The 24,312-nt window shown below is 39.2% G+C and overlaps 1 protein-coding gene across 1 annotated transcript in view; it reads left to right on the top strand.

Annotated features, from left to right (window-relative positions):
* WNT4 (Wnt family member 4) overlaps window positions 1-12,171 on the top strand; it is a 62,460-nt gene extending 50,289 nt beyond the window's left edge. Inside the window, exons 3-5 of the mRNA XM_063436588.1 lie at window positions 4,613-4,744; window positions 9,058-9,200; window positions 10,734-12,171. Coding sequence (XP_063292658.1) covers window positions 4,613-4,744; window positions 9,058-9,200; window positions 10,734-11,201 — 743 coding nt within the window. The 3' untranslated portion in view covers window positions 11,202-12,171. The remainder of the gene's footprint in view (window positions 1-4,612; window positions 4,745-9,057; window positions 9,201-10,733) is intronic.
* The last annotated feature ends 12,141 nt before the right edge of the window (window positions 12,172-24,312 follow it).

Genomic DNA, 24,312 nt, shown 5'->3' with positions numbered 1-24,312 from the left:
GAAAGGGAAATTATGATAGAAATGGGGGGCAGAAGGCTTTAGGTCAAAATACGGACTGTCTTTCCTAAGTAGGGACACCTGGGAGGTATGCAATAATTTCTATGCAGTGAATGCAAGCTCTACTTTTGTGCAACCAACGAACATTCATTGTAGTTTAGAAGCACTGCTCGATAATGCACATACAAAGTAATGAGAGGAACACGATAGACTGAATATCCCAGACACGTTTTGCTTAGATTCAGACATAGATATAAGGCTGGAGATGCTGCAAATCTGCAATATAATTATATATGTATATATAATATATAATTATATATGTTATGTATATGTGCTCAAAAAAAAATAATCTATTAAATATTGGTGGCAAAATCCACCCTTTAGCGTTTGCAGTAGACAAGGAGTAATAGCTGGCAAATAATGAGCTGCAGAGACTTGGGGAACGCTCAATTGGTACTTGCTACTTGCATTTATGTATCCCTTTAGTTTATTCAGATCCATATTCTATAAAGAAGCTAATTGTTAAAGGGACATTGGTAGGCACCCAGACTACTTCAGCTAATTGAATTTGCATGGGTGCTGTGTCCATATTGCACTTAATGCTGCAATGTAAAACATTGAAGTTCCAATGAACTGCAATGTTTACATTGCAGCCCTAAGTCTGCCCTCGGACGTTTGTTCCGCTATCTGACGCTGGACATCCTCATGCTCTGCACAAGGACCTCCAGCATCAGATTTTCCCTATAGGAAAGAATAGAATAATGCTTTCCTACAGGGAGTTCTAATGCGCACCCGGCCATTGCCTGACATCAGCGACTGAATTCAGGTAAGTGGCTGAAGGGGCTTAACCCCTTCAGCCCCCCGGGAGGGGGGGGGGGGGGACCTATTGAACCTATAGTGCCAGGAAAACAGCTTTGTTTTTCTGACACTATAGGATCCCTTTAAAGTTTAGATAAGTCAATAAAAAGAATTAGAATTTGATCGTGGGATTGCTCTTCATTATCCCTATAGTACTGTCATATGGTGCTTATAAGAGAATTACGATAGGGTGGCTGGCTCCTCCCCAATCCATGACATCATTCCTTATGGGATGTGTTAAGAGCTTATTTATGCATGACTCAATGACAACATTGAGCATAACCATTAATTTACTGAACCTCTGGTATTTGAATAGGGACAAGAGGTAAGAATTTTAGCAATATGTTTAAAAATAGAAATATTGTTCAAATATGTAGCCAATTAATTAATTATCTATTTTACTGATCCAGATCAGCTTGTTTGCTATTATTATTAGGTTTATATTTGGGTAATAGCCATTTTATGTGTTTGTCATTAAATGTATACTGTGCTATGACTGATAAAGCATATTTTTAAAGATCACGTTAGCGTTTTTGTAAATTCCTTACCCAAATTTTTTTTGCATGTTTTTATTAGAAATCTGCAATAAGGCTTGGTGTATCCTTTCAACACAGCTAGGGAAAATTCAATGTGTGAATACACAATCACTTCTCAAAAAGGAAGTTTGTAGTTATGGCTGAGGCAAAGATGGGGCACAAACAGGTCATTAATGTAAATATACCAATCTGTGAACCCTGCGCCCATTTATCTTGTGAGCCACCAAAAACAATGTTCTAGGCTTGCTATTTCCAAACCAGTTCTCATTCATTCCCAATGATTTAGAGTTTAGGAAGTTCCTAATTCTGCTGTAACCTGTAAGTCTGGACTTTTTGCTAGCTCCTAGAACAGCATTAGTATAATCCTAGTTGCATACTGACATCCCTTCTATGGAGTTGATCTTGGTTAAAATGAACGATAATTTTCTAATGGATATATTCGCTGCTCAAGTAAGACATGCCCTCCCTTGCTTTCAGAAAATATGGCTCCCATAGGAATCTTTTCAGGGACCATGAGAGCTCTTGAGCCCAGGATGATGTTTTTTTTCGGGACTTCAAACTCACGACAACACACCTACACCTCTTGTGTTTTCTTTCTTCTTCCTCTTCTTCTTCTATCCTTCTATTGCTTTTCTATTCTTTCGGTTTCAACTAGGTAACTCACCTTTCCTCTAAGATGAAATACAGGCTAGCAAAATACTTTGTACATTGTGTTCAGTACTGAGAGTGCTGCCTATGATGCAAGTTCTTACCAGATATAGTTAAGTTCCCTAATGTTGACGATTATCATGAAAATTATTGTATAGGTCACAGTTGTATGCAAACTGCACTGTATGCATTGTCGTTACAGCCCACATTAAAAAAAAATAAAAGATTGGACTGTTTTGGGGGTGAGGTAGAATTTTTGGGAAATAATCAATCAAGACATTTGTGCCTTAAAGAAAAGCCTGACTTGCCTGATAACAAAAGGTAACATTGCCACCACAGAAACTCATTATTAATGGTATACTTCATTATTCGAAATTGACAAACTTGGGGTTAACTAACTTGGCAGAAATTATTTCTAAAAACAAAAGTAAAAAGTTTCAGTGTGTTCTAACACACATGACTCTAGAATTAATAATTTCATTAAATTAAATATTTTTTTTAACGTTCATTAAGAGAGGCATAGAAAACAAATTTAGCCTAGTTCAAAGCAATAAAGTTTTTACGCATTAGCTAATCAATCAGTTCATCTTTCAACAGTGATGTATATAAATCTAAAAAAATGACCTGATGTTTGAAGAATCACACAAGTCTGCCATGGTTACAAGTGGATGTGTTGATATAAATAGTCCATTTACACAGTACTTGTCATTGTGGGTCAGACCTATCACATCCTCATTTTCCATGCTGGCAAAAACACAACACAATTTGTGGTAAGAAAGTAGAGAGTGCGAATCTCTGCGACTGCAAAACGCAAGTCTAAGGCTTTGCCTTGCCTCATTGTTTGACATTGCTTGTTTTGGGGGGGTTAAATGAAAAAGGGGATAGACTTGTGGCAGTTGGGATTCCGGAATGGAAATACCAACAGTACCATAAAATAAGTCTTTTCTTTTTTGGTAACCACAGTGCAAGACGACCCACACGAGCCTGCAGTTAACCTCAGCTGACTTGGAACACATTCAGTGTCCACAATAGCTTAGTCTTAGGCTGTTCCTTGGCAGACACTTCTTACTATGCCAGATTGTTTTCTATGTGGACTAGTCACCAGAGGTAGCTACGACCACCGGGGTCGTCCCACTTATGATGACAAGCCATTTTCGCGTAGGGTTTTGAGAGGTGAGACACAGCTTCAGGATGCATCTTAAATCAATACATCATTCCATCGCCCCAGATGTACTAAAGCGGGAGTTTTGTTTGCTGATGTGGTTAGGTTATGTATGCGTGATACAGATCTTGGTGTACCATGCATGTTTTTAAGTCATAAAATTTATTCAGTGTTATTACAAATAAGATTTGGGTTAGGTTAGTTGATTGATTTTTTTCTCCTGCAAGTTTGCAACTTTTTTGAACATAAATCCCCCACCATATATTTATCGTCTACACCACACTCATTATCTCTGAACCAAAGAACCCAGGAAAACAAATTAGCATGGGGAATATAAATGTAAGACGCACTTATTCAGACACTAAAACACACTGTTCTGCATATAAGTTCTTCTTATATGTAGAGCAGTGTGTTTGAGGAACTTATTCGTAGTATGGGCCAGTGGTAGTTAAAATCGACATGCTGTTGGGTAGGAACATATTTGTTACAATTAAAATATATAAACGGTGGAGGGCTGGTAAAATGTGTAGGGGGTAATAGCTCCCCACAGGCACTAGAATAGATGAGTTGTCTTCTGCACCATTTGCAGAAGGTGTGATGGAGCACGTCAGGAGCAAAGGAGCAGGATGGAATTGTACAAGAGTTTTGGTAGTCCAGCACTTTCGTGGCAGCATGCTCTCTTAGTGCTCTCTAGGCCTGGACTGGCCCACAGTGATATTTCCCATGTGATCTCATTATCTCAGGCTGAACAGGCTGCTGGACTGCTAGAGTATGATGAGTAGTTATGGTGCAGAGGTGTATGCAAGTGGCTGTGGAGTGCGACGCTCATCAACACATAGTGAGTCAGTGTTGGCAACAGAGTTCAGGAAACAGTCTGCTTCTCTCCAGCAAGCACATATCTCTGTGAATGCTCTCTTGTGCTTCGCAGGACATACCTATGAAAGTTGCTGAGATATTTAGTGTCACACCTCACAACTCCAGCAGCCTCCATCTGTCAAAGCCATATATTTCATGCAGTGTGAGTAGAACTATCTACACACATTTGTGTTCACCCTCCAAACATCTCCATATACATTAATGCATCGGACTACCAAAGAGCCGCTTTAAGCTCTTTATAAGCTACATCCAATGAGGGAAATGTTTGGCCAGACCATCCTGATCCCTCAGTATTGTCTTTAGTTGTTTGTATGTATCTGTCTGTTACTTTGACCCATTGCCATTGCAATACCGGCATTAAAAACCCAGATTGTAGGCTAATATTGAGCAAGACACTATTTACCTCTTCTGTCTGTCAACATTATTTTTGTCTATTAGTTACTTGTCGTTAAATAGAACCATTGTAATCCTGTACAATTAAACACAGTTTCAAAATCCTAAGGTTCTAATGATTTGCTTGTTCTTGATGTTGCAGGAACCAGAGAGGCGGCTTTTGTGTATGCCATATCCTCTGCCGGCGTTGCCTTTGCAGTGACGAGAGCATGCAGCAGTGGAGACCTGGATAAATGTGGCTGCGACAGGACAGTGCATGGCGTCAGCCCACAAGGTAAGTGTACATATATGTATGGAGATCTAAGAATAACAAAATCATGCACTCGTGAGTCATGTAAATAATCTACTGCAGACTGGGGTTAACTCCTCCTTACATTAATATCTGGACAATCCATTAAAGATGGATATGAAAAAAAAAACTATAACCTAAAATCCATAAAAAATTATGACATTTAAAGTAAAAAAAAAAGGCAAACAAAACAAAAATAAACAAAAACAATTTCATGTACTTACTTGGATGCCCCAGCAACTGCAGTGACTTCAACCAAGACCAAGAAGTGACTAGACCAATCATAATGCTTCCTCACCTGTCAACATCACTGCTATGCTTTTTCCTATAAGCATGGGGTTATGGCAACACAGGAGTGTATTTGATACCCTAAATCTATTGTAGAAAAATAACAACCGAACTACAATTCTTAGAAACCTTTGCTGTGCAGTCTTAGTGCAGATAGTACGCAGAAAGCCATAACTGATGGAGCAGGTAAACACTGCAGGTTAGTTGGAAGGGTCAGAAATGAGGGCCTTGCAACAAAATACTTTATCAGAAAAATAATAATAAAATAAAGAAGATTATTTAAAAGAAATTTAAACACCCAGCCAGGGCCGGACTGGGAAAAAAATTAGGCCCGGGCATTTTTCAATCAGAGCGGCCCCCTAAGAAGGGGGCGGGGCCAGAGAGGGTGTGTTTTGTCATCACTAATGACAAGCACAGCCCCTCTCAAAGTGAGCATGTTAGTTCAATGCGCAGAGCCCCGCTGAAGAGCTCTGGCATTAGAAAAAGGCCCTGAATTTGTTCTGCGCAGCGCAAGCAAATTTAATAACATGCTTGCGCTGAGTTTGCTTTTAAATTGTCTCTGGTGTCTCCACAAGTGGGATACCAGAGGACAAAAGGGCCAGAAAAGTGTATGGTGCATGTGTTTGGAGCCTGCTTGTGGGATTGCGTGTGTGTAGAGTGTGGTGTGGTATTGTGTAAATAGGTCAATTTCATTTGTGTTTGTGGTGTAATATGTGTGGCTAGAGGCTGTAGAGAGTGTGTGTATAGGGAGCATAGTGTTATAGGGGATGTAGCGAGTGTGTGCATATGGGTTGAAGTGTGTGTGTATAGGTGACGTAGTGTGTGTAGGGGTTGCAGAGAGGATGTGTTTAGAGAATGTTGTATGTGTTTGCTGACAAGGAATGTAGTGTGTGTGTAGGAGATCTACTGTGTAAAGGACCCAGAGTGTGTATAGGAGATTGTGTGTGTGTGTGTGTGTGTGTGTGTCTAGAGGATTAAGAGTGCATATAAGGTAAGGGATCTAGCGTGTATCTGGAGCGTAATGTGTGTAGTGGTGCAGTGTGAGGGGTGCTTTAGTGTGTGTGTGTGTATATATATATATATATATTTGGACATATTGTATGCGTGAGGGGCGCAGTGTGTGTGTATGTAAGAGGGGTGCTGTGTGTGAGGGTGTTTTTATGTGCCGTCACATTCTAGGTTTCTAATTTTCTTTGTCTGTTAACTCACTGAGGGCTATTTTATTTATATATATATATGTGTGTGTGTGGGAGTGTGCTGTATATGTGTGAGCGAGGGTGCTGTGTGTGACTGAGGGTGCTGTGTGTTTGGGTGCTGTGTGTGTGTGTTTGGGTGCTGTGTGTGTGTCTGAGGGTGCTGTGTGTGTCTGAGGGTGCTGTGTGTGTGTGGGTGCTGTGTGTGTCTGAGGGTGCTGTGTGTGTCTGGGGGTGCTGTGTGTGTGTGAGGGTGCTGTGTGTGTCTGGGGGTGCTGTGTGTGTCTGGGGGTGCTATGTGTGTGTGTCTGAGGGTGCTGGGTGTGTGTCTGAGGGTGCTGTGTGTGCGTCTGAGGGTGCTGTGTGTGTTTGAGGGTGCAGTGTGTGTTTGAGGGTGCTGTGTGTGTTTGAGTGCGCTGTGTATGTTTGGGTGCTGCGTGTGTGTCTGAGGGTGCTGTGTGTGTCTGAGGGTGCTGTGTGTGTGTCTGGGGGTGCTGTGTGTGTGTCTGGGGGTGCTGTGTGTGCCTGGGGGTGCTGTGTGTGTCTGGGGGTGCTGTGTGTGTGTCTGGGGGTGCTGTGTGTGTGTCTGGGGGTGCTGTGTGTGTGTCTGGGGGTGCTGTGTGTGTCTGGGTGCTGTGTGTGTCTGGGTGCTGTGTGTGTCTGAGGGCGCTGTGTGTGTTTGAGGGTGCTGTGTGTGTCTGTGTGCTGTGTGTGTGAGTGTGAATGTATATTTTATTTACATTTAAATATATATTTTTTATTAATAAAAAAAAAAAAAAGTTATATCCCCCCCTCCTCCCTTCTTACCTTTTAGCCTGGAAGGAGGGGGGGAGCTGTTCTGCCTGTGGGGAGAGGGGGATCCGTTCTGCCTGGGGCTGGGGGTTGGGGGGGTGCCGTGCAGCTTCCTTCCCTGGTGTTCCAGTGGTGAGAGTGAACTTTAGCCTGAAAGCTATAGTTCACTCTCGCGAGATCTGAGCGTTGCCGCGGTAACCGCGGCAACGCTCAGACCTCGCAAGAGGACCCGGCGGAGCTGCTGGCTAGAGCTCCGCCGGTCCTCTCGCCTGCCTCCCTCCCTCACTCCCTCTCCTGCCAGCGGCCGCCTGTCAGTGTCTCTGGGCCGGTGAGGGAGATCTTTGATCTCCCCACCGGCCCATGGAAGCACACAGCAGGGCCGGCGCTCGGGTAGCGCTGGCCCTGCAGAGACTGGCAGGGGAGATCCTGTGATCTCCCCTGCCGGCCTCGGCCCCACGGCCATCGCGGCCCACCGGGCATTTGCCCGGTATGCCCGATGGCCAGTCCGGGCCTGCACCCAGCATAACTAAAGATAACCTATTCTACCCAGCGAATCTAACGTGTGTATGTTTAGGTTGTCCTGTTAATAAGTGTTTCATGTTGACTTTAAGACCTATCTTTGCATGAACACTTTTTTGGCTATGCAACTTGGGAAATGTAGAGTTTCAAACATCTGGAACTGAAGTTAACCATCATTGGCCTGTTTTCTCTCAGGAGGAAAGGAGATTTTACAGTGTTGTCTCTATGGCACAGGACAAAATGTAGGCAGGTTCTAGCTAAAATGATAAGTGTTTCGGCATAGAATACTTGTGTGTTTTACACCTATAGGTTTGACAAAGCCGATTAATGTTGCTGATGAGTCCTTTACTACTCATTTACAATTAAAATAATATTGCTCTAATTTCACACCCGGCTAGATTTCCAGAAGTTGGTTCATTAGAACTCTGAAGCAGTTTAGTTACTAAATTGTAGTTTAATATTGGTGTGTGCATTGAAGAGATGTCATTTTTAAAAAAATGGAAATAATGACTAGTTAAGCAATAAATTAAGCTTTAGCAGCAAAACATTTAAAGTAGCTCCACAGGTTAATATATTAATGCAAGGTTAATATAATTTAGATCTAACCTAGGTTTTGTAAATGTAGCTCTAATTATCACTTAAAGGTCTGAATGTTTTTCAATATGGAGGTAGCCATTTTGAAATTACATCTCTCCTTTCAATCATTGAGTAACCCTTAAAACAGCTTACAGTTAGCATATAATATGATCAGCAGAATTTGGGATTTGCTGAGTGGATCCCAAATGTCCAGTGTTGGGAAACTAAGTTCTTTAGATTATGTATGATTGTGATTCTTCCAACTTGCCTTCCCTTAAAGGTATACTCTAAGAACCATAAACATACCTGATTGCAGTATTGCTTATGGTGCCCTGTTGCCGTCCAGTATAAGTTGTTAACTGTTTATGGACAGTTTGACATGAAGCTCGGTCTGTCAGGTGCCCGCAGTCCTTCCAGTTTGCCTTGCTATGCTAAAACATAAGTTAATACTTCAGCATACCAAGTTTGGACATTGTTAATTAACTGAGAGGTCAGCTGATGACTCTCAGCCTGTGAATAATGTCCAAAAACGTACACTTCGATGGTGCATTTGGACCCGTGGTGCCATTGTATTTGTCATGGAACTTAGAGTCCCTTTCAACCCACAACTTTGAATTATTTCCTTATCCTTTTCCCCTCCCCAGAGTACATGACTCCTAATGTCATCGTCTGTGAAGATTGAATTTTAGCAAAGAACATTTCCTTTCTTTTTTTTTTTGCATGTTTTTTTTTTATGCCTTAAAAAGTAGTTTTGCCTAAAGTCTAGAAAGTCCCAGAATGCACCTGACGTACCAAATGCTATTCATACATAAATATTTAGTTTAGGAAATTTAGTGCGTAATAAAATGCATTTCCCATATTGTTTATTGTATAGATGACCTGGTTACAGAAATATTTTTGGAACAATTGTTTATCATGTTTGCTTTTTAGGGTTCCAGTGGTCTGGCTGCTCAGATAATATTGCTTATGGAGTAGCATTCTCACAGTCTTTTGTTGATGTACGAGAAAGAAGCAAAGGAGCTTCGTCCAGCCGTGCTCTCATGAACCTTCACAATAACGAAGCGGGACGCAAGGTAACTGATGGTTATTGGCTACATCAAGCTACTTTTTCATTCATTATAAATTGCAATTGCAGATGTACATTTTAAACCAGCAAGCTGGTAACTCAGTAGTTAATCAGTGGTTTGAGTTTGACAGACAGGGTTATTTACTAAACTGAGAATTTAAAGGAACACTCCATTTCCACAAATAAATAATAAATCACTATTTAGCTGATGTTCCTCAATGAAAAAGTGCACGCATTTAATTATGCATTTTCTATTGGGTGTAGATCTAAATCAGCTTGCAAAAGCTGCAGATCTTGTGTCTGCAGCTTTTGCAATTCCATCCCTTTACCCCAGCAAACTACTCTAATCAGAGGTGTCTCATTGAGAAGCCTCTGTGCTCAAGTTGTGAAGTTGTGAGTGTGCACGCAATCATGTCTTGCTTATGTTTCTCTATGAGCTATACTGCGCTTTACCGAGAAGCGGAAGACAACCTCCTGGCAGTCTGATTAACAGTCAGGGAGTTGTCTCTTCCCCAATTATACACTGTCACAAATGTGACGGGCTCCAAACACATAACGCACTTAAGCAAGCTGAAGGGCTTTATGTGTGTGGTCTGTTAGGTACAAAATAAAATAGGAAAAATACTCTAGTCAGCTATACTTATAGAGTGACTACTTTGGCCTAAATTTTGAAATTCACTTGCAATGTTAAAATTGTGTTTGCATAGTTATACTTAAATATGAATTGTTGGGAATTCAAAGTAAATTTCAAAGTTCAGGATAAAAAAAATCAGCTATTTTTTCTATTTTGTCTATTCCCAACAATTTGATATTTACTTTAAATTCCCAACAATTCATGCTTAAGTGAATAACCCTGTATACATTTAAATGCATCTGTCTATATGCTCTGTAACTTGTTTGCCTTTTTTTTTTAATTATAAACAATTGTAAGAGATATACCTAGATTTCTGTTAGTCTCTGTTAGTCTCTAGGTGTCAGACTACATTTTTTAATAATATTTCATTAAAAGTTATATTTTATAAATGTAGAACAATACTTTACAATAGAACAGCAGGAAAACATACAATGTTGTTATCAGTATTCTTCTTTTGTTTTGTTTAATTTGTTTAATAAGCAATAAATGCATATTTTTCAGTGTCCCCCTAGATTTGCCTACTGTTTCCTGTTGGCATGTTCATTGCTATGTTTCAGACAAATATTCTGAAATATGATGTCATATCCCTCCGTCTTAGTGCATATGTGTTGAGACAGAGCAGGGAAGATGTCGTAAGAAAAAGGGATGCTCTGTCTTAAATATAGCTACTGCAAGAGATTCGAGACAAAAAGTATCCTGCCACTTGGCAACAAGATCTCCTGGTCCTTCAAAGACCACCAGGAATCAATGGAGATATATATATATTGGGGTCATGGTAGCAAATGTAGCTTAACACCTAATCTTCAAAACTTCTATTTTTCCATTAATACATTTTATGAGCAGATATACATTTTACAAAACCTTTATGAAGTCTTTTGTTTTAATCAAACTTTTGTTTACCATTAGGCCATCTTGAATAACATGCGAGTCGAATGTAAGTGCCATGGTGTTTCTGGCTCCTGCGAGGTGAAAACATGCTGGAAAGCTATGCCACCATTCCGCAAAGTTGGGAATGTTCTAAAGGAGAAATTTGATGGTGCAACTGAAGTTGAACAGAAAAAGATTGGTTCAACCAAAGTTCTTGTTCCCAAAAATTCTCAATTCAAACCACATACGGATGAAGACTTGGTGTATCTAGACTCCAGCCCCGACTTCTGCGACCATGATTTAAAGAATGGTGTTCTAGGAACTACAGGGCGACAGTGTAACAAGACTTCCAAGGCTATTGATGGTTGTGAGCTAATGTGTTGCGGGAGGGGCTTTCACACAGAAGAGGTGGAAATTATAGAAAGGTGCAGTTGCAAATTCCACTGGTGCTGTTATGTTAAATGCAAACAGTGCCACAAAGTGGTAGAAATGCACACATGCCGGTGATCTCTGGTGAGGAAATAATAATTTTCATCATAATGGACAATTTTAATCTCTCCTAACCAACTATGTCATTCCTTCCACCAGGACAGTTAAAGCTCCAGAGACTGCAAAACAAATGATAAGGAGGGACAATGATTTTTTTAAAGAATATTTAAAGTCCCAAAAGATCATTGATGTATATTTGTGTCTTTGTCCTTATTTATTGCTGACAAACAATAATACTGTGGGTCAGTACTTCTACATGTGGTGGAAATTATTTTCTGTTGCTGCTTCTATAGGGACGGAGAAAGAGAAACGACCCACATAAACTGCTGAAGGATCTAAGCTCATTACATTATGCAAAAACAAGAGTAAGAGAAACTGATATAGGATGACCACTATCCACGTTGTTATTCCAGTGACATTCAACTAACTTCCACCAAATGACCAAAATGACTGATGGATACCTTCATTATATTTTTAAATGGAAACAAAATGGTAGCATAGGTATTTTATATCTATATCATTGTATATAAAATTATATATTCATGTTTTGTATTACAAATATTTCTCAACAACAAAGAATTTTCTAGGATGAATATGAGATTGATACACAGGTTTTGTAATATTTTCTCATTCCTTGATGGAGGGCAGCCGAAGGACACATTTGCCTGCTGGTCTTTGTAGGGTAAAATAACCCAACCAATGGCTTTTCCGTATGTTTCCTACTGGATTCCGTTGGATTTTACAAGACAAAGAAGAATTTGGTACTGGTTAAGCAGCAGTCTTTATAATGAAATTTAAATGTTAGGAAGGGTATAATCTGTACTATTTTATCGTTTATATGTTTGGTTGTTTTTCTGTTATACTACATCCCCAGGGTCCATAATTCATGGTTTAAAAAAACATTTGAAAGAAAATATTGAATAGGTAATTGTCTGGTAAGAGCAGGCATGAATTATCAACTGAACAAGATAAAGAATGAATAATACTACTCTATATCACTTTTTCTTGTGTCATTATGAATGGTATTTATGAAAAACATATGTTGCTCTAAACGACTTCTTGACACCAAAAGTGTGTTTTTGTTTATTATACGGCCTTACACACACACAATACGAGGATACCCCTAGAGAGTGAGTGCAAGATGTGCATTCACATTTACTGTTATAATATCTATATATTCATACATTTTTATTTTACTGTTGCCCACATCACCCAATATGATGTGTTTTGTACTCATTGTTTATGGTGAGGAATAAAGGTTCAAGTAATTTCATATACACAAGGGGAAGGGGTTCTGATATTCTCCTATTCTGCATGTTGTCATTTTTTTGTCAAGATTCAGTGCTGACATATCCAGCAAAGAGGTGAAATTCAGTAACCTTGAAAACTCCAATTTTCTCTTCTTATGAGGGAAGGAAAGTAGGATGGCTGATCTCAAAGGTTGTCTGACTGTCCAGAAAAGGGGGAGTCCCCTTAAAAAGAAAGGGAGAATCTAGGGTTGACAGTACTGCAATTGTGAGGTCGTGACCAGCATGGTATGAGCAGAACCCATTCCAACTGAGATAAATGTACACTGCACCTAAGGTCCCTAATGAGCTAGCCATCCCAGAGCTAGATTGTTTCCAGAAGGATCCTAGGTTGTATGAGGAGATTCAAAGACCCATTTTATAAAAGTATACATTATGTATCAAAATTAACTATTCAGAACACATTGCTACAGGTGATAAAGAGAAGGGTACAATTATGACTAATTTATATTAGCAAGAGCTTTCGAAATATAATATTAATAACATAGGTTTTTAACTAAGAGGAAGATTATTTCTACCTTGGTGAGTTGGGTTCATTTTCTAGTCACTACATACAATGGTATGCTTGCACAACCTTTAATTCAGCTAAAGTACACCCTGCAGATATTAACTACTAGCACTCATAAAATGAACTAATTACTGCATGCCTCTCAGCACTCCTCAGATGTATGAAGTCAACTGTGGAGCTGAACATGGAAGCAGGTCTCCTTTTAAGATCCTTTCCTGACTTTATGCCCAATTGTTTTGTTGTTCCCAGAGAGCATAGTGCAAGTGTATCATTAGATTTGCTCACACTATGCTCAGGACATTGGGATCCTGCAGAGAGTACTGAAACAGCGCACGATTTGCACGATTTGCCAGGCTGACTTGACAATTCAGGTCCTGCCCCCTCTCTGAGCACGTCTACCCTCTTGGCAGCACCACTAATGCAAATCCCTTCACTGCCCTCCTCATTTTATTTGTTGCCGCCACCTTGGCAGTGACTCTTTTCCAAGTTTAAATCATTGAGACACTTCACTAATGATGTGGCTTTAAATGTGCCTGAGACAGAGGAACAAATTAACCATCCTGAGATTAGTTGGAGTTTTGAGGAAAGTGTAGCTCAAGAACATTTCAGTAGATGCAAAGGTTCTTCTGTGGTTCTTACCTGAAAATGTAATGGACTTTATGGTCTCCCAGGCCAACTTGCCATTTTTGTATACCATACCCACAATTTTTTTCTGTATTCCAAGATATTGTCTCTGTAGGAACGTTAAATCCAGCTGGTAGTCTTAAGCACACAAAACAAGAACTGAAGTTATATGCTGTATGGGTCGCAACCAGTTTCACCCCATTTCTAAAGTGATTTATGAGACAATGATAAGATTATGTTCTAGTTCCAGTTTATTTGAACTTATTCCAAACAAGAAGTGCTGTTTTCTCAGATACTCCACACCAGAGACAAGCCTCTGCCTTCTGTGCTATATTAACAATTGCCGCAAACGTATATAAATATAACTAGTAATTAGAGATCTTTGAAATAATTAGACACGCAATACAAAGTCACTGTAAAATCAAAGGCAATCTAGCCCTAGTGGCAAGGATGTGTGCACGGAATTAATTGCAATGTCCTTCGTTGGTCACTGGGTTTTTCAATTTGTTAAAATTCGATTCCTCTAACTTTTGGCATTGTAGCTCTTGCAGACAGTGTATCCCATGAGACTTAGCCTTCTTGGAAAATGCAGTCCATAACAGCTCTAGTACGAAAGGTTAGAACCATTCATGTTCTAATATATCTTTTTATTATTTTTTTTATTAGAGATATAGTGTTTTCTGCTATTCAGAGGTAGTCTAGCTCATCTCTGCAATTCCAGTTTTTATTAACTATTACTCCGATTATGCTCTGCTTTTCAATTCCTACAACCACCACCCATTCTTTATAGTATCGTTCCTAGTGAAATATTTTATAAATAAACTTATAATGCGCAGCATCGTTACATTAATGGGAGAACACTAGTTATCCAAGATATACTGACCCGGGGTACTGCAGTCTAAATGCAGAAAGTTTGGGGGGGGTTAAGGTAAAGTTGATTGAATTTGGGGTAAAAGGGTGCATAGGATTAGGGGTACCCACCTAATGCTACAAAAAAACTTAATGTCAAACCTTAAAACATTACCCAAAACTTAAACCATCAGCCCAAGCTTACCTTTCTTTTCTTTATCTTTTTTTATTTTATAAAGATTCTCTATTATTTATATAGGAGACAGGATAAAATTAAAGAGACACTTAAGGCACCTAAAGATCTAGAAAGAATTGTGTTTGTATTATAGTTTCATACCCTCTTTACCCATTTCCAATATAAAGTCGTAAGACTTGCATAAAATGACATATAATCTTTTTAGACAAACATGCCCCCAGCAGTAAATATCTTCAACAATACATAGATGGAGACATTTATTAAGGACAGTAAGTTGGGGGGAAAAAGACATTAGGTTTATAATATCATAGGTTTCACAGGTTCACACAAGAGAGACACCAACAAATGTATTCACTAAGGTGAGAACGGTCAGAAATTGAAAGTGAATTCCATATTATACAGCAAAATAACAACAGAAAACTTTTTCCAAGTCAGCTATTTTGTATTATAATTTGAAACTGATTTTCAGATTCAATTCTCAACAATATACACTTTAGTAAACATCCTGCATGAGCTTGTTTTTTTGCTTATTTGTAAAAAGCAACAATTAAGCGTCATTAATACTAACTGTCATCATTGTGGCTAAAAAATACTGATTGGGTTCCCTGGTTCACACTTTCCTTATCACGCGTATGCTATTTACTTCTGTAGCCACTGACTGATACTGACCGCCGGTTAGTGTTTACCAATTTGGAAATTGGAAAAAATTGTGTTTTCTCCAATTAATTGCCTTAGCAATTCCACCAGGACACTATTAAGGTTCTCTCCGTGGCATTGTCTGGGCAAGTTGCCCTTAAAGGTTTATTAACGTTAACAGCTAATTCTAGTGAATAGTAAAACAAATTAGCAAGTTAAGGAAAAAATGACAGAGTTTAGGCTTGGTAATCAATCTGCCCTTTAGTAAATAAATACCTTAGTGCAGGCTTCCCCAAACTCCGGCCCTCCAGATGTTGCTGATCTACAATTCCCATGATTCTCAGCTTTCTATTTCAATCGTGGGAGTTGTAGTTCAGCAACATCTAGAGGGCCGGAGTTTGGGGAAGCCTGCCTTAGTGTGTCCATACATCTGACTTGGGAAATTTCAAAAGCATTTATTGAAAGCTATATACACCATTCTTATAGGCAGGCTTTAGTGATTAAATATAGGTAAATATAAAATAAATTACAGGATGTAGGGGGAGTTTGCTAACTTTCTTATTTCAATTTACATTTGGCTAAAGTAGATGTCACAGTGAGAAAGCTAGTGACTTTGTCTGGTGTTACTTAGCATTTATTGTCTCCTGTTAAAGGGACACAATAATCACCAAAACAACTTTAGCTTAATGAAGCGGTGTTGGTGTATAGATCATGCACCTGCAGTCTCACTTCTCAATTATCTGACATTTAGGAGTTAAATAACTTTGCTTATGCAGCCCTAGTCACACCCCCTGCATGTAACGTGCAAAGCCTTCCTAAATACTTCTTGTAAAGTGTGAACTAATGTTTACACTTCCTTTATTGCATTCTCTGTTTAATTTAGAATTTCTAATCTCCTGCACTGTTAGTAGTTTGCTAGACCTGTCAAATAGCTCTTGTGTGTGATTAAAGTTCAATTTACAGAGCAGGAAATAAAAAACTTCTAAAGTAAGATAATATCAGCTAAGTAACTTCCTCTTTTGTCAAGCGTAGAAAAATAATGAGACATAGCAGTGCCTACTTTGTCTCAATATATCTTTGGACTGGGTTGAAATTTCAGTGAAATTCCAACACAGTCAATGTTCGTATTTCATACAGATACTATATATATGAAAAACTTGTTTTGGGGGAATGGGGTGACAGAGCCGTATTAACATTAACTGACATTCATTTTCGAGATTACCAGATTGTCTGTAATTGCCAAAAGTATGGAAACAAGTCTCAAATTTTTTAAACGGTGATTACAGGGGACATTGATGGAAATGTTGACAAACACTGTGGGTCCTTTTATTACTAATTATTGGCTTAGACAAATAACTCCATCCCTGACATTCAGTTGTAATTTAATGACAAAATGTCATAATGCTCAATTGTTCTATAGGATTGAAAAAAATATCAAGTCTAGGGATATGAATAGATTTCGTTAAATGACATCCTGACTCCAACAAAAGTCTGGAAAAGAATATAACCTTCTTTCAGATGTACCCTTTTTGACCACTTAATGTTTTTAAATTAAGGAAATGTGTCATACTTGCAATGAAATAAAGTGCTAGTTTATTTTTAATACATTAAAATATAGTTTGTGGTGTGAATTATTTGTTTATACATTTTTTTACTCACCTTGGAACCTTTGCAGTGTTAATAACCAATGCTATTTGACAAGAGATGTCCTATTCCCTGGATCCAGATATAAACCTTAAAGGAAGTTATTTGTTCTTGAATCACCAACGTCAATTTATTATGCCCTTATGGTATCACTTATATTTATTGGATGTTTCTCCTTGGCTTTTTAGATATGATGGATTCTGTGCACTAAACATTTATCTTCGGGGCAGAGATTTATGGTTTAGGATTGAACATCCCACGGTTTGCGTTTAAACGATAATGTTAACCATCTTCCAGCCATCTGTATGCTGGCCTGTCCAAACACTGTCATCTTAAAATGTATTATTAAACGATTAATCTAAAATACCTAACATTATTGTCTTAACAATTAGTCGCTTAATATGATTGTGTGATGGCATTTATTTTGTTAAAAAATAAACTTCCTTAAAAAATTAACAGGCAGAGGAATATGCAATCTGAGGACTTTCATAGTTGTGTGTATAGTTTATATTATACAAGAGATACTTGAAGAATACTTAAAAAAAACTTGATTTTGCAAAACAATTTTTTTTTTTTTTTTTAAAACAATGCCCTCCTTTTCATATGAGAGAAATGGTTCTCACGCCTCTCTGGTTTGAAAAGCTGAGTGAGATACTAAAGGGACAAAGTGAAAAATGTTGCCTAATTGTATTTGTACCATTTGCAAGCTTCTGGTGTATTGTAGGAGCTTCACTTTACCCTCATGTTAAAGTTGTGTTAGATCCACATCAGGAGACTCCTAAACCATCGAACCCATAGCATGCCTGTATCTTTATGCTCGATTTATATAGCAATATATTTAGGCAGTTCAGTTCCTGGTCAAATTTGGGTTTACAGTTTTAGGCATCTTTCCTTTTTAACAAAAAAAAAGAGACAAATAATAAAGGGTTAAGCTTTATTTTTCATCTGTTTTGGAGAGTATGAGGTGTAACATCTGTAAATGATATAGAAATTTAGAAAAGATTACATATTTAAGTAAACATGCTCTACCCAAGATGAATAGCATCAGGAAGTCCCAGCGTCCCAACAAATGTTCTATATGACTAATACCGATTGTGATGTTAAGTGAATGCAACTCGGAGAGGTTACATGGTATCAGCACTATCAGGTATTTAATATGATGAGGCTGCTAAGTTATGCTTAATGAAGCCAGACTTTTAAGAATGTCAGACTGGGGTACTGAAACCATAGGAGAAACCACTTTCCAAAGCCACAACTGCTCCATATTCGCCAGTAATTGATATTATATTTATAAGATCCATCTATGGGTTTGAGATTTCCAAAAACCATGTCATCTACAAAACACAATCAACTTGATCTTGCATGACTGTATGGCAATCCCTTTTCAAAATGGAGGCATCATGACGTAATCTGAGAACGGCATGTAGAGCTAGATTAAAAACGAAAAGTGATAACGGGCAACCTTGCCTAACCTATTAAGTCTTAATTATTGATTCAGAGCATGGTTGTATTATTCTTGTGCAAAATTCAGATTAGTTTAAAAATGGCATTTCAACGTGTAAGTCCATGATACTAAATTGAATTATGTTTGTTTTGCTGTATCCAGTATGTTGGGGAGTCACAGCTTCAAATTTCTGCAAGAAGACACAAAATAGACTGCATGTCTCAAAGAAATTTGAGTAGAAAAAGATGTAACCTATGTGTTATTGATTTTCGTCAATAATTTGAGGTCAAGGAGTGGTGTAGAGGAGTTATAGGGGTATACAGAGCAAGTAAATATGAATCCAGTTTAAGGGTGAGGACGATGTGAGGCTTTTCTACAGTGGCCACCAAGACAATCTAAGGATGAGGACGATGTGAGTTTTTTATGGAGTGGCCACCAAGACCATATCACCTTAGAGTTTGTTGCAAGACTCCTAAAGGATTTCATAGTAATTAGAATAAAATCCACCTGAGCTCTGAGTTTTGATCCACTTTAGTGGAAATGATGGCCCAAATTATCTCATTTTTCTCCAATATTCTGTTTAGGATATCACCCCAGTAAAATTTGTTACATTTTTCCAAACCCACTGTCTGCAGAAAACCAACCCCCTTAACTGGGTCGTCTGGATATGGGGTGAGTGTATAATTATATCTGCTAATCTATACACTTGCTAACCACAATATTATACCTTATGGATGAAGTAGACTGAATACAACAGTCATCATTTTACCCAAGAATATCTTGAAATACAATCTTATTTTGGTGTCCCTTGTTAAAACATGTGCCAGTGAGTGTGCTTACTTGTGCATATGTCAGAGAGTGTGCCTATTTCATTGTGCTTGTCAAGTATTTATATTTGTGTGTATGTGACTGAGACAGTAAGTGTGACTAGCTCTATGTGTGTGACTCAATGAGTAGGGCTGGATTTACATGTCAGTCACAGTGTAGGCACAGCACGACGCTCCATGTATTAACTGGAAATTGCAGTAAAAAAAGATATATAATATTTAGCAAATGCATATGTCTATATAAAGGTGCAAAACCTTAAAGATAATGTTAGAAGTGGTTAGGGTAAAGGGGGTTTAAGGCCAGATAGGGTTTAATATCAGAGTTAGATATATTACCTAGAGTATTAGGAGCATTAAAAGCTTGAGAGCAACTATACGATTCAAGCTACAGCTCACTACGAACCCGACACCACTGACACCCGTGATACACAACCCAGACCTGGCGGGAGGCCTGTCGCAGGGCGACATCGAGGGACTGGGGGGGAGGACGGCACAACACCTTCAAGCTTGGTGTGCGAATAAAGACCTGAAGCCGTTAGAGGACATGCTGGACCAGACCAGGGTGACAGGGATCCTGCGATTCAGATACCTTCAGGTTCGCCGGTACTATGCAACATTACAGGGGAAACACCTAGTCCACCGAGACCTAACTCAATTCGAAACGTTATGCTCTAGAGGAACGCACGCGGCGTCTCGACCCTGTATGCTATGCTCCTGGATGCAGACGCGGGACACCCAGCGCACTTCCACTCAAAGTGGGAACAGGCTACAGGAGTCAACTTAACGGAACAGCAATGGGAGCAAATAAATGTTCTATCCCACCAAGGAATACTCAGCTCTAAAATGCAAGAACTTAATTACAAACTCCTGACGTGCTGGTACAGGACTCCTACACGACTACATGCCATAGGGATCGCACCCAACAACATGTGTTGGCGATGTGAAACCGCTGAGGGGACGGACCTGCACATATGGTGGTCCTGCCCTCGGATTACCCCTTACTGGCAACAGATTCACGACAAACTGATGGAAATCCTAGTCGAGGACATCCACATGGAACCCCTCCCCATGCTACTAAACCACACTCAGATGCCTCTAGGGCGTTACAAGAAAACCCTTATCAGACATTTTCTCAACGCAGCCAAAAGCCTTATCCCCGCCAGATGGAAATTGCCGGATATCCCCACCGTTTCACAGTAGATAGACAAGGTCGATGAGCTTTATACAATGGAATCCCTTACGGCGGAGCTCCGAGGGACACAAGAACGCTGCACCCGCCTATGGACGCCGTGGATAACCTACATCTCCGATCGGAGGTGGGGGCGACTGGGGGAGGCCCGCCCGGGGCCCAAAGAGGAGGCCGAGTAGCGTAGGAACGGACTGGACCGCGGAAAGCGCCAACTCTCTTCCCCCTCCTCTCTTTTTTTTTCCCTCTCTCCTCTTTCCCACAAACCACCACCATAACTCAACGACGGGGCCATAATTAGACGACTGGTAGGGAAAATATGGGACCCTGCCCGGAGGGACTCAACGCCAGACAGAGACAAAGGGCAAAGGAGAGGAGGGCGACACAATTAGACAGGACCCTGACCATGTGAAGGGGTCACCAAGACCAAGGGGCATAACAGTAAGACGGCTCAGCCCAGCGACGCACGACCACATCGCACCTGGGAGACACTTACGCTTTTGGCCACCACTTGAGACACAGAGGCCGATGACAGTGGGCGCGCCAGAGTACACCTGGCTGAGGCGGCGCCACCACACCCTCCAGGGTGGGGGGGGTGCCTGACGCTCCTGTGAGGAACCTACCCAGCACGATACGCCCATAGGGCATGGAATTGAACTGAGTGAAGGCCCAGGGAGGTACTCGCGGATCCGGACGGGCCCCCAACCCCCTGTTGTGCTGAAGGGAGAAATGCTACACAAAAGAAGCATAGCCACCATATAGCATCCCAACAACCGAGGCACACGCCCATGCAACCTGGTGGCCGCACACCAGCCAAAGCAGAAAACACAAACAAAGACCCTCCGGCAAGCCCAATACTAAAAGCCCAAACCGACCTGAGTTAGGACCCAGACTGAACTTCCCCGACGGACCCAATATAATGGACCACTATGAACACTAATGTCAGGACAAGGGGAAAAGAGGACAGACCAAGACAGGAGGACAGGGATAGAAATGAGGGAGGAAAAAGTAAAGAAAAATGAGGGATAAAATTACAAAAGGCATAAAGGTTTACTGTGTTTGGAATACTTGTTATACCGTGTTAACTGCTAATGTTTAACCTGTATTGTTAACCTGCTGCTCTAAAATAAAGAATGTCAAAAAAAAAAAAAAAAAAGCTTGAGAGGGGTTACAGTTGTAGTATAAAATATGTGTAGGATTATTGGATTTAGAATTAGAGTGGAGCTCTGATACTCCCTAGTGATTGGGTGATATGCTTCTAAATTTCAAAGAAAGTTGTAAAGAACTTGACATTAGCTATCTCAGAACTTATTCGGGGCTGGTTGATGACACCCTAATGATGCCCCTGTTGAAGGTGGAGTTACACTTCCGGCAGCGAAGGGGTAATTTCTTTATGTGCCGCATTTCAAAGCGAAACTCTGCACATACACATAAAAAACACAAATGGGTCAGCGCTTAGTAACACAAAATTATGAACAACAAGGCTGCAACCCTAAAAAGGGGATCAATCTCAACCCTTTAGAGTAAGACACGGAAAAAAAAAAGAAAGGAAAGGGTTGCGCCACATATGATAAAATAAAATAAAATGAGAACAAAAGTACTGTAGGTCTTGTTCCAGCTGTGCAAATATAAAAGTGTTGTTTATCCAAAAAGTTGGTTCAGCTGTGGATCTTAGGTTCTTTATGCTTGGGGGATGTGGATGGTCTAGGTGTCTTTGGTCTCCGTATGTGGGCAAAGAAGAGACAAGATAACCTTATGCAATATGTCAGGGCTTAATAGGCCATGTATAGGTAAAAATAATATTACACTCACATATAAGAGAGCTATGACCAGCTCTATTGTGAATCGCCTATAGTGGTATAATCCCCACTTATTGGATATGGTGAAGGTTGATCACAGCGGGTGGTTGTCTAGGTACTTGGATAGAAAATAAAAACAGCCACAGATAGTAATAGCTGTATGAAATATAAAATACACAATGAAAAATAAGATACACAATCCAGGCACCATGACCAGTTCAAATCACTGAAGTGGTCTTAGTGCTTGAAGTAACACGTTAAAGGCTAGGCTTTCTCGTTGGGAGCCAAACCTGAATCCCTAGTGATTTATCTTCAGTTTCTGTAGTTGGTGCACTAACTAAATGAGCTAGTTCAATTCCAAGCAAGTATAAAAGATTGCACAGAAAAAGAAAAGTTACATTTTATGAAGCAGACATGTCTTGTTGGATTGCAATGAACAAGCACAGTGTATTATGGAATGTCTAGCTGTCAATCACAACACACATATTAACCAAATAAGTAATACATGGAATTGTCTGGCTGCTGAGTGCAGAATAACAATTTCAAACCTTTCATCCAAACCTTCAGGTTATATTCTGTACATACTTTACCTGTAAGAACAGCTCACATCAGATTTATCATAATGACAGAGTATTGGGATTTCATGGGGAATTTTTCATCACTTGACTTCACCTTGTCTAGCAGAATTTGTTTATCCTGCCTTGAAACAAGAAAAAAAAAAAGAATTTCTGATTTTGTTTTTTTATAGCTTCATAGTTCAGTATTTAACCTAGTAACAAGAAGTGATATATATTTTCACTGGTTAATATTAACTCTACACAACTAGCACAGTAATCATTCTTAAATAATATACACGTATGCTGCCGCACTCAAAAGGTAATTCAAGCAAAATTTATATTTATTACAATAACTACTCAAAACTACTCAAAAACTAAAATAAAACTAAAAACAATGAAATCTATATTCATTTGTCCTAATGGACAAATCTTACCCTCAGTAGTTAGGATAGTCCTCTCATAGATGTAGTTTTGACATCTACTTGAACATCTACCTGGTTAACTACCATAAAACTTTGCAGAGACTAAACTACGTCTATGAGAGGACTTTGCCAACTACTGGGGGTGAGATCTGTCCATAAGAACTTATCTATGAATATAGATTGTTTGTTTTTTGAGCTTTTGAGTGTGTGCACACTGGGACTATATCTCATTTTTTCATTTTTCAATTTGTTCATTTTTGCCACTACAAATACAGTATCCATTTCTACTGTAGCAGGACATTTCTAATTGAGTCATTATATACCAGATGAAGCATACTAATTAGGGATATTTTATTTCACTGTTCTTTATATATAACCCACAGTATTGCATTGTTGTATCCATTTAGGATATTAGTTGTGATATAGTTTTTTTGTTTTATTTACATATTGGGATATAGACTGTGAAGTAACATACTATTATCAATAGACTGTGTAATAAATATAAATTTATTTTGAATTACCTTTTGAGTGTGGCATCATACGTGTATATTGTATATGTTTAAGGTATTCGTATGTGGGTTACCTTGATACCAGCACCACCACAGATAAGAGAGTGCCTATACATTTTGAATTTCTCAGTAATCATTATTGACATTTTATTACATTTGTCTTTTTGTTGATAAATGTTCTAGATATGGAAACAAAATTATTTAAATGTAAAAAACATAGCTATAGAGATTTCCTGGAAAAAAATGAAATCCAGTTCTCAGCGTTTTAGTCGTAAACATTGAGAACATTCTGTCTGTTATGTCATGTATTTTATCACATGGACTATATAACTGATACAAGGTATCATAAAGATATAAAATACAAAAAATACTGCATGTGTTCCTTGAACCACAGAGTTGGCTGGGTGACTGACTTGTCTGGTCCATTGAATGTCGTGGGTAGATCTCCAGATTTTCCGTGGTTAAAGTTTAGAAATACGCTTCCTATATTTCTTACAGTACCTCCAGCAATAAATTACTTGTAAAATGACTGGGTAGAACCCACCACAAGTAGTTTGAGAAGAACGGGACTAGAGAATATAAACCTGGTTGCATCATTCATAATGTATGGCAAGGGGTAAT

The sequence above is a fragment of the Pelobates fuscus genome, chromosome 11 (genome assembly GCF_036172605.1).
Source record: "Pelobates fuscus isolate aPelFus1 chromosome 11, aPelFus1.pri, whole genome shotgun sequence".
Taxonomy (NCBI): Eukaryota; Metazoa; Chordata; class Amphibia; order Anura; family Pelobatidae; genus Pelobates; species Pelobates fuscus.
Note: the sequence above shows the minus strand (reverse complement) of the source record. Positions and strands in the feature narration are given on the sequence as shown.